The 14,121-nt window shown below is 43.0% G+C and overlaps 1 protein-coding gene across 11 annotated transcripts in view; it reads left to right on the top strand.

The window, feature by feature from the left end:
• The window catches only part of gulp1b (GULP PTB domain containing engulfment adaptor 1b), a 530,845-nt gene that overhangs the window by 498,160 nt on the left and 18,564 nt on the right, over positions 1 to 14,121 (top strand). For 7 of the 11 annotated variants that reach the window (XM_038789197.1, XM_038789196.1, XM_038789195.1 and 4 more), the window contains one exon: positions 8,261 to 8,485. The exons of the other annotated variants lie outside the window; for them this stretch is intronic. In XM_038789197.1, the coding sequence (XP_038645125.1) occupies positions 8,261 to 8,485 (225 nt within the window). The remainder of the gene's footprint in view (positions 1 to 8,260; positions 8,486 to 14,121) is intronic. 11 annotated transcript variants of the gene reach the window in all.

The raw sequence follows: 14,121 nt of genomic DNA, 5'->3' as shown, positions 1-14,121 counted from the left end.
TGCAGTCGAGGTATTCAAAAGGTAATTGGATTGCTATCTGAAAAGAAAGAATGTACAAGCTTAAGAGTATAAGGCTGGAGAGTAGGATTAAGGAGAATGTTCAATCAGTGAACCAGTGCAGACTCAATGGGCCAAATAGCCTTCTAAATTGTCAAGATTCTGTGATATGTAGAAACAGTCCAACAACTTGCTCAACAGCAATATTCACAGAAATCTGGGGCGCAATTCAGCGAACTTGAGTTAAAGACTCGTTATTCAACAACACTTTGCTGTTTCTTTGGGCCTCGGGGAGATTCTAAAAATGATTTCCTGCCAGGGTGGATGCCGCAGTGCCAAGCTGCCCGAGTGCCGGGTGCCATCCTGCCATGTCTTCGACCACCTGGGGGTCTCCAATGGTCTGGGTGACCCCCCCTCCCCCAGGTGCCCAGCAAGACCGAGATCCAGATCGCAATATCTCTGGAGATTCCATTAAATCTCACAAGACGGGCAGCACAGTGGCGCAGTGGGTTAGCACTGCAGCCTCACGGCGCCGAGGTCCCAGGTTCGATCCTGGCTCTGGGTCACTGTCCATGAGGAGTTTGCACACTCTCCCCGTGTTTGCGTGGGTTTTGCCCCCACAACCCAAAAAAATGTGCAGGCTAGGTGGATTGGCCACGCTAAATTGCCCCTTAATTGGAAAAATTAATTGGGTACACTAAATTAAAAAAAATAAAATCTCACAAGACATTTCAAGCATCATGAATCGCACGAGAGGCTTCTCGTGAGATTCAGCGGCCTTGTCCCGACACCAGGTTGGGCACGGCGATGCTGCTGAATTGCACCTCTGATAACTGGTAAATAGTTGGTTGAAGATATCTTGAATTGAAAAGCCCTAAGGAACCAAACATAAAAATTGTATTTTAAACTATTCAAAGAAACCTCAATTGAAGTCTTTTATGCAGAATATTGAACCTCAGCAGAGAGAAGAGAATGGCACTGATTGCATTTGTCCAGATTGAGCATGAAAGGAAACAGCAAAACCAGGTCATTAACTCATTTTTTACACTCCAAAGGAAGGAAGGGGCACAATTCTCCGCTCCCACGCCGGATGGGAGAATCGCGGGAGGGCCGCTCTGGCACCCCCGGCGATACAACCACCACTCCCGTTTTTCACGGCGACCCGCGATTCTCCGGCCCGAATGGGCCGAGCGGCCTGCCGTTCCCGACCGGTTCACGCCGGCGGCAACCACACCTGGTCGCTGCCGGTGTGAACATGGCGCCAAAAGCTGGTTTGTGGCTTGTGGGGGGCGGAGAGGGGAGTGAGCACCACGACCGTGCTCGGGAGGGGACTGGCCCGCGATCGGTGCCCATCGATCATCGGGCTGGCGACTCAGAGGGACGCACTCTTTCCCCTCCGCCGCCCCGCAAGATCAAGCCGCCACGTCTTGCGGGGCAGCAGAGGGGAAGACTGCAACCTGCGCATGCGCGGCTGACGTCATTAGGCACGCCGGCCGCGTCATTCTCGGCGCGCCGGGCCTTGACACCAGCGACAAGGCCCTGCGGCCGAGATTTACGGTACAGCCCTCCTATCCCCCCAGCGGGGGGGGGGAGAATAGAGGGCGAGGAGCGGCCTCCGACGCCGTCATGAACCTCTCCCAGTTTCACGACGGCGTCGGGCCTTGCAGAGAATTCCGCCCAATACGTTCAAAAAGTAATGATCTAGTAAAATAATTCCACTAATTCTCCTCACAATATCCTTTGGGGGAGCACGGCGGCACTGCTGCCTCACAGCGCCTGGGACCCAGGTTCAATTCCGGCCTTGGGTGACTGTCTGTGTGGAGTTTGCACATTCTCCCCGTGTCTGCGTGGGTTTCCTCTAGGTGCTCCTGTTTCCTCCCACAGTTCAAAAGTGGATGGGCCATCCTAAAGTTGGCCCTTAGTGTCCAAAGGTTGGGAAGAGTTACGGGGATTGGGATGGGCCTTGGTAGGGTGCTGTTTCAGAGGACTGGTGCGGGCTTGATGGGCCGAATGGCCTCCTTCTGTACTGTAGGGATTCTGTGATTCAATATTAAAAACTCAACACAGTATAAATATTACATTTATCGTATTTATAAATGCCATACTGAAAGGGGAAAATGTTTTTTATATTTTAGTTTCTAGCAGCTGATATTAATAGAGTTGCCACTTGTTGACTATAGATCTGCAGTGAATGTATCCCACAATCACTAATCCAGGTATCTTTAGCGATCATGCCATCCCTGTTGTTTATAATTTTTTAAGTTAATTCATGGGATTTGGGCATTGCTGTCAAAGCCATCATTTAATGCCCATGTCTAATTTCCCTTAAGACGGTAGTAGTGAACTCACTTCTTGAACTGTGCAGCACATCTGATGAAAATGCACCCACAGGATTGTGAAGGAACGAGTTCCAGGATCTTGATCTGACAACCTTGTATTGTTGGGTGGAGTAACTACTTCAGGTCCACTAGTTTCCCTCATGTCTTTGTCGTTAGTATTTAATCTTTAAACAGACCTTTAAAATAACTCCCTAGCAGTAATGTGGATTCAAGAAGGCGACTTGCCACTACCATCACAACAGCAATTCAGAATGGCACAAAACGCTGGCCTTGCCATTCATGCTTGCACCCCATGAAAGATAAAAAGAAAACCAAAAAGATAAAATGCACAGGGACGCTTGTGTGAATGTAATTTGAATGCAACTATATGCAGTCACTGAAACTAACCTGATTCAATGCTCATGATGTAAATCAGAAAGCTGGATTATTCTTGCTGATCACAGCCTCACTTTTGGTTATTTGTCCCTGGCACAATGTGATCGGGTACCGAATACACATTCAAGTTCACTGCTTTTAAAATAGTAGGTTCAGATGAACCCTAAAGAGATGGCACTAATAATTGGGTTGTCGAACTATAAAGCATGACTGACAGAATGGAACAAATTTTAATTTGACATCGAAGAAAAACATCCTGGTCTGGGCTGGTTGTCTTATGAGGAAAGACTGGCGAGGCTGTATCTGCTGGAATTCAGAAGAGTAAGAGGTGATGTGATTGAAACATATAAGATCATGAGGAGTCTTGACAGGGGGATGTGGAAAGGATGTATCATCTTGTGGGAGAATCTAGAACTAGGGTCACTATTTTAAATTAAGGGGCCATTTAACATAGCGGTGAGGTGCAATTTTTTCTCTCTGATGGTCGTGAGCCTTTTTGAGACTCTTCCTGAAAAGAGTCTGGAAACAGAGCCTTTGAATATTTTTAAGGCAGAGGTGGATAGATTCTTGGTAAACAATGGGGGTGATAGGTTACCACGGATAGGCAGGGTGCAGATTTGAGGTTATTATCACATCAGCCATGATCTTCCCAAATCAGGCTCGAGGGATAAATGGCCTACTCCTGCTCATTTTTTGTATGTATGTGCAAAATAGGTTGGCCGATTCAAATATAAGCAGATTCTTGATGTTGGTTTAATATTGTATAACCAAAAGTTATGTCATCTCCACAATTTGTGTAGACACGGACCGATATTTTCCAATCCCAACAGACATTTGCCACTATTTTTTTTTTTTTTTTTATAAATTTAGATTAGCCAATTATTTTTTCCAATTAAGGGGCAATTTAGCGTGGCCAATCCACCTACTCTGCACATTTTTGGGTTGTGGGGGCGAAACCCACGCAGACACGGGGAGAACGTGCAAACTCCACACGGACAGTGACCCAGAGCCGGGATCGAACCTGGGACCTCAGCGCCATGAGGCGGTTGTGCTAACCACTAGGCCACCGTGCTGCCCTGACATTTGCCACTATTGAGAGTCGCAAGAGAATTAAAACTGCTGGAGAGCCCAGTCCGCAAGTTTTCTTTTTGTGAATATATTTGGTGAATAATTGTAAAACATTAATAATTTAGTTTCAGAACTGTACAAACAGATGTATCGTGGAAAAAGTGATCATTCAAAGCAGGTTTTGTTTATTGTTAATTTTATCGGTAAAGGAATCAATCAGAGGCAATCAGAAAATAGTACTGGCCCAATTTTATGATCGGCAGCCAAGAAATGCATTCACTATGTGGTAGCAACCCTCATAGTATCGACAGACTATTCAGTGGAGATTTGCTGTTATTAAGCATTTGATCCAGTGTAGCAATCTCAACAGGGGACGTGGTTTATCTGTGAGCCAGACAAACAACAGCATGGCTTTTCAACAAACCAGGGCCGGAATTCTCCAGCCATTGGGATTCTATTTTCCAGCTGTTAGTACATCCCAGCCTGCAGATTTCCTGGTGGTTGGGATGGCTTCAATGGGAAATCCCATTGTCAGGCGGAGAGAATCCCACCACCAGCGAACGGCGCGCTGCCAAGAACACATGACTGGGGGTCCAGAGAATCCCGCCCAGATTAAAGAATCCTCATTGAAATACACAGAATCTAAACCAGGAAGAATAAGTTAGATTTAAATCATGTACAGAAAGTAAAATAAAGTTTGGGAAAAAAATCATGGGATTAAAAACAGGAGATCAAGGATACAGCTAAAGTTTAAAAAAATTATTACTTAAAAATCTCCAACATTAATTAAATTGTGACGGAATGAAAGTTCACACTTATTAAATTGAATTGTCATGACCAGTGAGGCTGTTTGACATCAATTATTACTTAATACAGCGCTAAAAATTCATCTACTCCTGAATCTATCAACTCTAGGTTTCCCTGGCATATTTTGTGGCTAACTAGTTGATAAATAACTGAACGTTGATCTATTATATTGATGTCAATGCAAATCTGGTGAGGATTGTTACTGCACAATCTCTGAAGAGGTTGGGAATCTCTGACAACAACCTCTGGATTGCTCATGTAAAAGCAGATGTTACTGTTGGATTTACTCTATAATAAGAGTGAATGCCTTTAGCCTCAGCAATATCAACACAAAATTTGGCCGGTTGAAAATATTATCCTTACGGGACACTTCAATATTAAAGCTTGTAAGATTGATTGATTGATTTATTGTCACACATACCGAAGTACAGTGAAAAGTATTTTTCTGCGGCCAAGGGAATGTACACAGTATGCGCATAGTAGACAAAAAGAATAATCGACAAAGTACATTGACAAATAGTACATCGACAATAGTGATTGGTTACAGTGCAGAACAAGGGCCAAACAAAGCAAATACATGAGCAAGAGCATCATGAATTGTGTTCTTACAGGGAACAGATCAGTCCGAAGGAGAGTCGTTGTGGAGTCTAGTAGCTTTGGGCATCTTCCATTTCTAATGTTAATTTACAGTGTTAAATTATCGGCTCTGTCCATTTATTTATGAACATGAGTTTGCTTTCCCAAGAACTTAAAAGCTCTCATGAATAAACAAATTTTGATCCATATGCAGTGTTGATTTGCCCTATTCATATTATGGTCTTCAACGCATATTAATGAGCACTTCGAACAATTTAAATATGGTTTTAATAGGACACTGCAATAATTCCCATTTCTATATATTTCTCCTTAACATAACACTTTTTGCAATTATTCAAGAACAAGTTGTTTTTTTTCTACTTAAAACTTTTTATTTCCTGCAGTCTTGACATGGTTAAAAGTGAAAAGAGTGGAAAAAACAGCTGTACTGAATTTAAAGTTGGGGAATTAGAGTGGGCTGAAAGTTGGAAAAATAATAGGACTTGAATTGTTTAGCAACATTAATATTCCCAAGTTCAATTATGGTAAGTAAATTACAAATTAGAGTGAATTTAGCAACCTTGGAAGGCAAGCTGCATGTCCAAGTGTTCACCCTGACGTTTTCAATAATTATGTGCAAAGTTTGATATCCCAAGGGGTGTTGTTGCTCAAGACAGCATTAAGCAACTGGAGCCTAAGAAACTGCATGTCTACTCTTAGTAGCTTCAGTGCAGGCAAGTCTGGTTGAAGTCAGTTGGCTGGTGTATTGTAGTTTTTGATCGCTTTCTATTGAATTTATGCAATGTATTTTGAAAGGGAGAGAAACGAGAGGGTCCAGTGCGGATGTTTGAGAGCTGATTTTCCCCTGCTTTGATTTATAGGTGACAAATCAGAGGACAAACGAGTGCGCTGCACCAGGGAAGATTAAACCTATTTGTTGAAGAACTAGCTTCCAATAATTAGCAACCAAGGAATTAGAGCAACAATAGTTTATTCACTAGACTGAGCAGCTCTACATCCTTGTACTTTGCCCACACCAGGGAGAACTCCTGTGCTCCCATCACATGACCCTTTAAGAAGTCACATCAACACTAAATGACTGCAAGTTATATATGCACACATGTTCAGGTCCAAGAGGTTTCCACCAAATAATGATTAGCCTGAAGTCCTCAGTCGAGTTGGAAAAGGTTAATCAGTCCCTGAGTGCTGTTAGTTTTTATTAATATTACTTCTGCACCGACTGGTTATCACAGTAGGAAATATGTATCAAAGCTTCCTGTTTGGCGCCCAAATGGCTTAGCTGATCCAGTTATATTTGGTTTATTGGGTGATCACTTCAACAACTCACCATACTGGACCATGACTGAAGTTTTACGTTGGTTAAAGTTTAACGGGAAGAATCACTTGCAAGCAATGCTGTGGAATTTATCAATATCATTGACATACAAACATATGAAACAAAAGTAAAGGTAGGCCATTCGGCCCTTGAGCCTTCTCCGCCATACTATAATCTGTGGTTAATCTGTTGTGTTTCAAGTTTCATATTCCGCCTTACACCCAGTAACCGTTGAGTCCCTTGTCTGACAAGAATCTATCTACCTCTGTCTAAACTCCAGTGGAAACACACACAGTCTGTCCAAGCTTTCCTGATACGGCAACCCGCTCATTCCAGCTATCAATCGAGTGAACCTCCTCTGATCGGCCTCCAATGTATTTACATCCTTCCTTAAATAAGGAGACTGAAGCTGTACACAATATTCAAGATGTGGAGCTGGATTCTCTGGTCCCCCAGCCTTGTTTCTGGGCAGCGGGAGGCGGCGCGCCGTTCCCTGGCAGCGGGATTCTCTATTCCCACCGCTGTCAATGGAAATTCCCATTGAAACCACCTCATGCTACAGGGAAACACGTGGGCAGGAGTCGTACTGCATGCAGCAACAGACAATCCTGCCGCCAACAAACAGCCGGAGAATTCCAGCCCGTGGTCTCGCCAATGACATGTATAACTGAAGCATAACATTGTCACTTTATGTTCAATTCTTCTTTAAGGAGGGATAGCATTCCTTTAGTCTTCTTAATAACTTGCTATACCTGCACTAACATTTTGTGACTCATGCACCAGCACATCAAATTTCTTCTGCACCTCAGAATTCTGCAGTCATTCTCTGTTTAAGTTATTCTTCCTGCCAAAGTGAACAACACATTTTCCCCCATATGGGCATGATGCTGATAGCATATGCATTGTATTAATGCATTGTGGACCTTCAACTTCTAATGTTGCATTATATACTTCAGCTGTTGGGAGGAACAGGTTTTCCTCTTGCTGCTTGCTAGCACAACCATTAATGATACATTCTTTACACTTTGGATAATATGGGAAGTAGGCTTCACTGTTTTCTTAATTGCCCTTGAACTGAGTGGCTTGCTAAGCCATTTCAGAGGGCAGTTGCTCTCAGTGGGTCCAGAGTCACATGTAAGCCTGACCGAGTAAGGATTGTTTATTTACAAAAATCAATGATTATATTATATTCTAAGTTTTTATTCATTGATTCTATCAGCTGCCATGATGGGATGTAAACCCATGTCCCTAGAGTTTGAGCCTGGCCCTCTGGATTACTAGCTCAGTGACAATACCACTCCACCTGTGCGCCTGTTATTCTAATAGCAGAAGATAAATGTGCTATAGTCCCTGTTTAAAATGATACTAAGAGGGATCAAATTATTTACCTTTTGAGGTCCAGCAATTTCTTTTGGGAACAGGACTTAGAATCAGATATAATAATTAACCTTACTAACCTATTTCCTCGATAGGATAACAAAGTTTCTCTCAACCTTTCTACAGGGTGGATCTGGAGTGAGTGGATCAGTGTACACCTAAACTACCATTGGAGAAAGAATTATTAACATTTTTCTGCAAGACCTGTTTCTTATTTTATTGAACCAATTAAAGTTGATCAAGTTTTTTCACCAACTATCTAATGCATGTTTAAATAGAGCATAAAACTGTAATGAACAGAGCTTGAAAACTGTACCAAGTGAATGAGTAAATGTTAATGTCGCACAATCAACAGTTCCTTCTCTTTCTGTCACTTTCTTCACAGCTATTGCACATCAGTTCCAGCAGCCAACTGCAGTTATGTCAGAGATCATCAACTTTCTTCTGGTCCCATAATATGGAAAACATGACATTTCCTGAAATAGCCTCTTTTACACTTACCCCAACAAGTCCTTCTTGCTCCAGCTTAACAGAGAGCCTACTAACATCACCTTCGCCCAAAAACATCCATCAACAAGCAATGAATGGATTTAGTATTCCACGACCTCGTGTAATTTTAACACGCATGTTTTCTACTAGTTAAAATAAGCAATGCTATAGAATTGTTATGCATGCCTCATGAAGTTAATTGTAAGACAAAAGAAATGCTAGTTTATTGACTTATTTTATACAGTTTCCTAATAGCTTAACACTTTTGATTTGAGTCTGTGCATGTAGTGCGGTTCATCTTTTGATGAGAGGAATGCTAACCAATAATGAAATGTAAACATGTGGGCTTGCAAACACACAGTTGAATAATTCCAAAGTCAGGAAACAGGACTCCTTTTCACTCCTTTTACACACCTTCACTGCACAGAAGCTAAAACACCCAATTGTGCATGATGGCAAGAGGTGCTGTGCATCACGGATTGCAATATCCAGCTTTGAACAGCTAGTTGATTCAAAATACAAGAAAATCATTTTAATGGACCAATTAAATCACTATCTTTACAATAGACTGTTTAGCAAAGTTATTTTTAAAAGCAAATGACAGTTTTATTTTTCAGTTAAATGCTGGTTAGCATTTTTAAATATTTTGTCTGTAGCTCATTGCAGTTCTTATGGTGGTGTAATTGGTTACAATATTGGCTTTAATTCTGTTCAAAACCAAGTCAAACAGCTGCAATATGACAAGTAGTGATTTATTTACAACACTCATACTCCCACACAATGTGGCTCAACATTTCAACAGCTTGGAAAATAGAAAATTACTCTAAGATGTTCATGGGAACTGACTTGAGGCATATCCTCGGATTAGTGTCTGGGGATTGTACGATGTCAACTTGATCTTTAAAGTGTTGCAGTTTTGCAATTTTAATATTTTTCGCTACAATTAATATCCAACCAACACTAACAGCTTATGTAAGTGTTTACAGCAATGTGTACAAGCACGTAGGCACACATCTATCTATCAGTACGTGCACAATTTTGGATAGTGTACAATTTCCTGCTACTTTTAAGTAATTTAGTGTTTTTCTTTTAGGCTTGAGATTGTGATTTTCATGAAATAATAAACGACGCAGTGGTGTAGTAATTGAAACTCTTTTAAGCACCATCAGTAACTTTTTATATTTCCATATCAATGTGTTTCTAGTTATTGAAGACATTTTATTGCAGTATCAGATTGTGCATAAACATGTGTTTGGGTTCATTCACAATTATGAGGTTCAGATTACATAAGACAATAATAATAACAAAAATAGTCACATAATGACAATAATAAAACAAAGTATGGAAAACAAAGGTAGTTTTAAGGGATTTGTATTGTGTTGGTAAACATTAGAAATAAGGGTACGGATTTTCCTGCCGTTCCTTCTGGTCATGCTGGCGGCAAACCTCCACTGTGGCTTTCCTGGCAGTGGTTGGGGAGGGAGGGGGGTGGATTCAATGGGAAATCCCATTGATAGTGGCGGGATCAGAAGTTCCTGCCACCGGCCAATATCGGGCCGCTTCCCAACACTGAGAAACACACTGCGGAAGGTGCAGGAAACACCCCGCTCCAAGATATAGTTTTAAGGTGTTAATTTAATGTTTCTGTGAAAGGAAGGGTGAAACTGATGTATAATTTTAAGTGTTAATTTAATGTTTCTTTGAAAGGAAGGGTGAAACCGATAGTTGGATTTGTGCTGGACAAAGATGTTCGTATGCTTGGAGGTTGGTTCAGTTCCAACTGTGCTTCTGGTATGTTTAGAGAGAGTTAGAGCGTGAAGATTAATAGAGGTTGGCAAAAGCAGCAGTAGTTGTTTCATAACTTAGGGCCTTGTAAGGTACGAAGGCTTTTGAGTTTTAGTTTTCAGCTGAATTTGTTGGCAGTTGAAGGGCACCAAGGAGTGAACATCTCTCAACTCTTCCAGGAGAAGGGAACTGCAAAGAGGCGGACATTCCAAAGAACCAGAGACAGTCCAAATAACTAGGGATTGGGACAGAAAGAATGTCTTAAGAAGACTGAAGTTAAGAGAACAGAGACCAAAGTATTATCTAGGAGTGTTCAAGGAAGAAGCAGACAAAGTGAAAGAGGCAGCTGACTGAGCAAAGCTAAAGTGAGTACTGTAACCCACACGGACCCACGGGGCCAGACTGATCAGGCTCCCCGTGAGTCTCATGAAGTATGAGCTTCCTCGCTGAGTAACGAACCCCCAACCAGCAGGCGAGGAAATCAGAGTATTTAAACTCAGCCCAAGTGTGAGCCAGCATGGTAGTCCCACCTGAGACCTGTGTACATAGTCTTTTTGTATCTCTGTAAATAAACCTTTTGTTCCCAACGCTTCCCGTATGGCTGCTTTTGTGAACCCAATACTTGTGACAAGCATCACTGGAACTGCCGATGGCACAGTTTTCACTGTGCCCTCTCCACGGGCCTCTGGAGAACGGTTCGGTCGCTGTTACAATGACGCACTTCGGGAAGCTTGACACATTTGATGCAGGTATAAATGATCAATCCCAATATACCGAGCAGATGCGCTATTTCTATCAGGCCAACAGCATTGTTGGGGATGAGTGCCAGACTGTGATCCTCTTGACGGCTTCTGGGGCACACACTTTTAGTGTGATCAAGAGCCTGACATAATCCGCTGCCCAGATTCAAAATCCTTCTCAGGTCTGGTAGCGCTAGTGGCAGAGAACTACAACTCCAAGCCATCGATCATCGTGCAGCGCTACTGTTTCAATACAACCAAAAGCATTCCTGGGGAGTCTGTAACAGAATTTTTGGCGTGCCTCAGGAAGCTTGCAGAGTTCTGCGAATATGGCATCGGCTTCTCCAAAATGTTGCAGGATAGATTGGTCTGCGCCGTGAATAACACGGCCACTCAGCGAACGTTGCACCCTCAGCTACAGCTGGACCTCAAACGGGCCATGGAAATCACCCTGTCATGAGGAAGAGCAGGGCATATAGGAATTGCAAAGGATGGAAATCCTCAGCTTGCGACGCGACCATCCCCGGTGCATGGCAGCCCCTCGCCTGAGTAGCTCTGGTTCTCTGCCGAAGACAGCAGTTGCCAGGGGTCAGGCCGGGGCCTAGTACCCTGACGATCAGGTGTTACCCCCTCCCCCAATGCTTAAGAGTAAGACCCCAGGAGTTGTTGGGTGGCGGTCGGAAAGGCCACTAGCAGTAGTGACGCCGGGATGGTCAGTCCGCCCACTGCTCCACCAGTCCTGGCTGTCTGTCCTGGTTCCACACATTTTGTGGAAGAGCCCACAATGATTGCCTGCAGTTGAACTGCATTGCATCGCCCAAGGCCGCCCCCATTAGATCATGGTTCAGGTCAATGGCCACCCATTGCTAGTGGAGTTAGACACAGATGCCGCCTTCTCAGTTGTCAGAAGGCACACTTTTAAGAGGGTCACGATGAGAATGCATCCCCTGCCATTATGGGACACCGAGGCTCGGTAGGCCACGTACAACTGAGAACCGCTGGTCAGAGCGGGGGACCACGGTGACCCCAGTGGTCTATGGGCATCGGCCTGCTTGTTTGCCCCTGATCGTGGTGATGGCCCCAATTTCCTGGGCCACGACTGGATACAACAGCTCCTTCCTGGCTGTTTTGTGCCTCACCATATTTCCATTCTCTCTCTGCAACAGATGGTCACGCTATTTCAATCTTACCTTGGCTATTTTCTTTGATGTTCCCACAGTCTTCACAGATTCTCCGTCCCCGATGTATTTGTTACTTGGTCTTCATTCTACACATCCATCTCAGCACCTTCAGATCATTAGTATTCAGTCTTTGTTCCTCTTGATGTTTCCCAAGTTTCTGCATTACTTTACTAGGGTAATCTAATAATAATAATAATCTTTATTGTCACAAGTCGGCTTACATTAACACTGCAGTGGCGTTACTGTGAAAATCTCCGAGTAGCCACATTACAATTACCGAGTTCGGTACACTGAGGGAGAATTCAGAATGCCCAATTCAACATTTTTGGGGTCTTGTGGGAGGAAACGGGAGCGCCCGGAGGAAACCCACGTCAACACAGGAGAACGTGCAGACTCCACACTGACAGTGACCGAAGCCAGGATTCGAACCTGGGACCCTGGCGCTGTGAAGCAACAGTGCTAACCACTGTGCTACCGTGCTGCCCATTCTCAGAACTGTCTTGTTGATTCTTCCTTTCAGTTTCAGAGATTCTGTCCTATCTTGTAACACGCCACTGCATTTTTTCCACTTATTCCAAACAGCTAATTCTGCAACCTCAACCCATGTACTTGAAATTACTTACTTTCTTGAAGTCTTTACACAAATCTTTACATCTTGCCTCTGTTTCTCTTCCCTGGACTCAAACTCACTGCCCATATATATTAGATCTACTGATCTTCATCCCTCTGCCTTTGAGTGTTTTCTCCAGTTTCCAGATACTCAGTTTATGTTCTCATCATTCTGACCACATCATGTCATCTGAAAGCATCATTGACTGTGCCACTTCTTGTCTAACTTGCTGAGGTAGAACATCCATGGTGATCAGAAAGATGTGGGTGTTAAGTGGCCATTCTTGGCACAATCCAACTTTGGCTTTAAACCTCTCACTCTTCCCCACGTTGCTATTTGCTCTTGTCTGGCATTCCTTATACATGTCCTGTAATCGTCACACATACTCCTTAGGAACTCCACCAATTCTGGCATATCTCCAGGTTCTCTTCCTAGGCAACCAGTCATAAGCCTTCACTAAATTTATGAAAACAATCTTCATGTTGTAATGGCCTTCCTGATATTTCTCCATCACTGAAATTAAAATGAGAAATGTTCGATTTTTTTTTTAAATTCAGTCTTCTAGAAGTACATCTCTTGTAAATCAATAAAGAGGTAAAGCAACAATAACTTTGCAGTTTAGACCATCTCGCTCTCGTACCTGAAAGTCATCTGCATTGCAAAGTGTTGCTGCTCTGGGAAATTGCAGAATTGAATAAAAATGAAATCATGATTGTATGTCGAGATATATTCTGTAAAACTACAATTATATGGAACGATATTGAGGTTAAATATCTTCTATTTCTCAAAAGTCTTTCCCTAAATATGGAACATTGCTGAGGGTTTTTTTTTCCCCTATAATCTGTGCTTGCTTTCACACAGATCATTATTGATATATATTTGGGTTTATTATTACATATATAAAGTACAGTGAAAAGTATTGTAATGCATACAGTCCAGACAGATCATTCCATGAGAAAACATAGGACACAAAATAAATACATAAACAAAGGCATTGGGTGAAGCATACGGAGTGCAGTGCTGCTCAGTGGAGAAGATGTGTGGAGAGATCAGTTCAGTCCATAAGAGGGTCATTCAGGAGTCTGGGAATAGCGGGGTGGAAGCTGTTTTTGAATATGTTAGTGCGTGTTCTCAGACTTTTGTATCTCCTGCCCGATGGCAGAGGTTGGAAGAGAGAATGACCCAGGTTGAAGGGGCCTTTGATTATGCTGCCTGCTTTCCCAAGGCAGCAGGAGGTGTCGTCAGAGTGAATGGATGGGAGGCAGTGTCGCGTGATGGACTGGGCTGTGTCAATGACTCTCTGTAGTTTCTTACGGTCTTGGGCCGAGCAGTTTCCATACCAGGCTGTGATGCAGTCAGAAAGGATGCTTTCTATCGTGCATCTGTAAAAATTTGTAAGAGTCTGTGTGGACATTCCTTGACATTATTTACCCATTTTTAT

This window comes from Scyliorhinus canicula, chromosome 2, assembly GCF_902713615.1.
Source record: "Scyliorhinus canicula chromosome 2, sScyCan1.1, whole genome shotgun sequence".
Classification (NCBI taxonomy): domain Eukaryota; kingdom Metazoa; phylum Chordata; class Chondrichthyes; order Carcharhiniformes; family Scyliorhinidae; genus Scyliorhinus; species Scyliorhinus canicula.
Note: the sequence above shows the minus strand (reverse complement) of the source record. Positions and strands in the feature narration are given on the sequence as shown.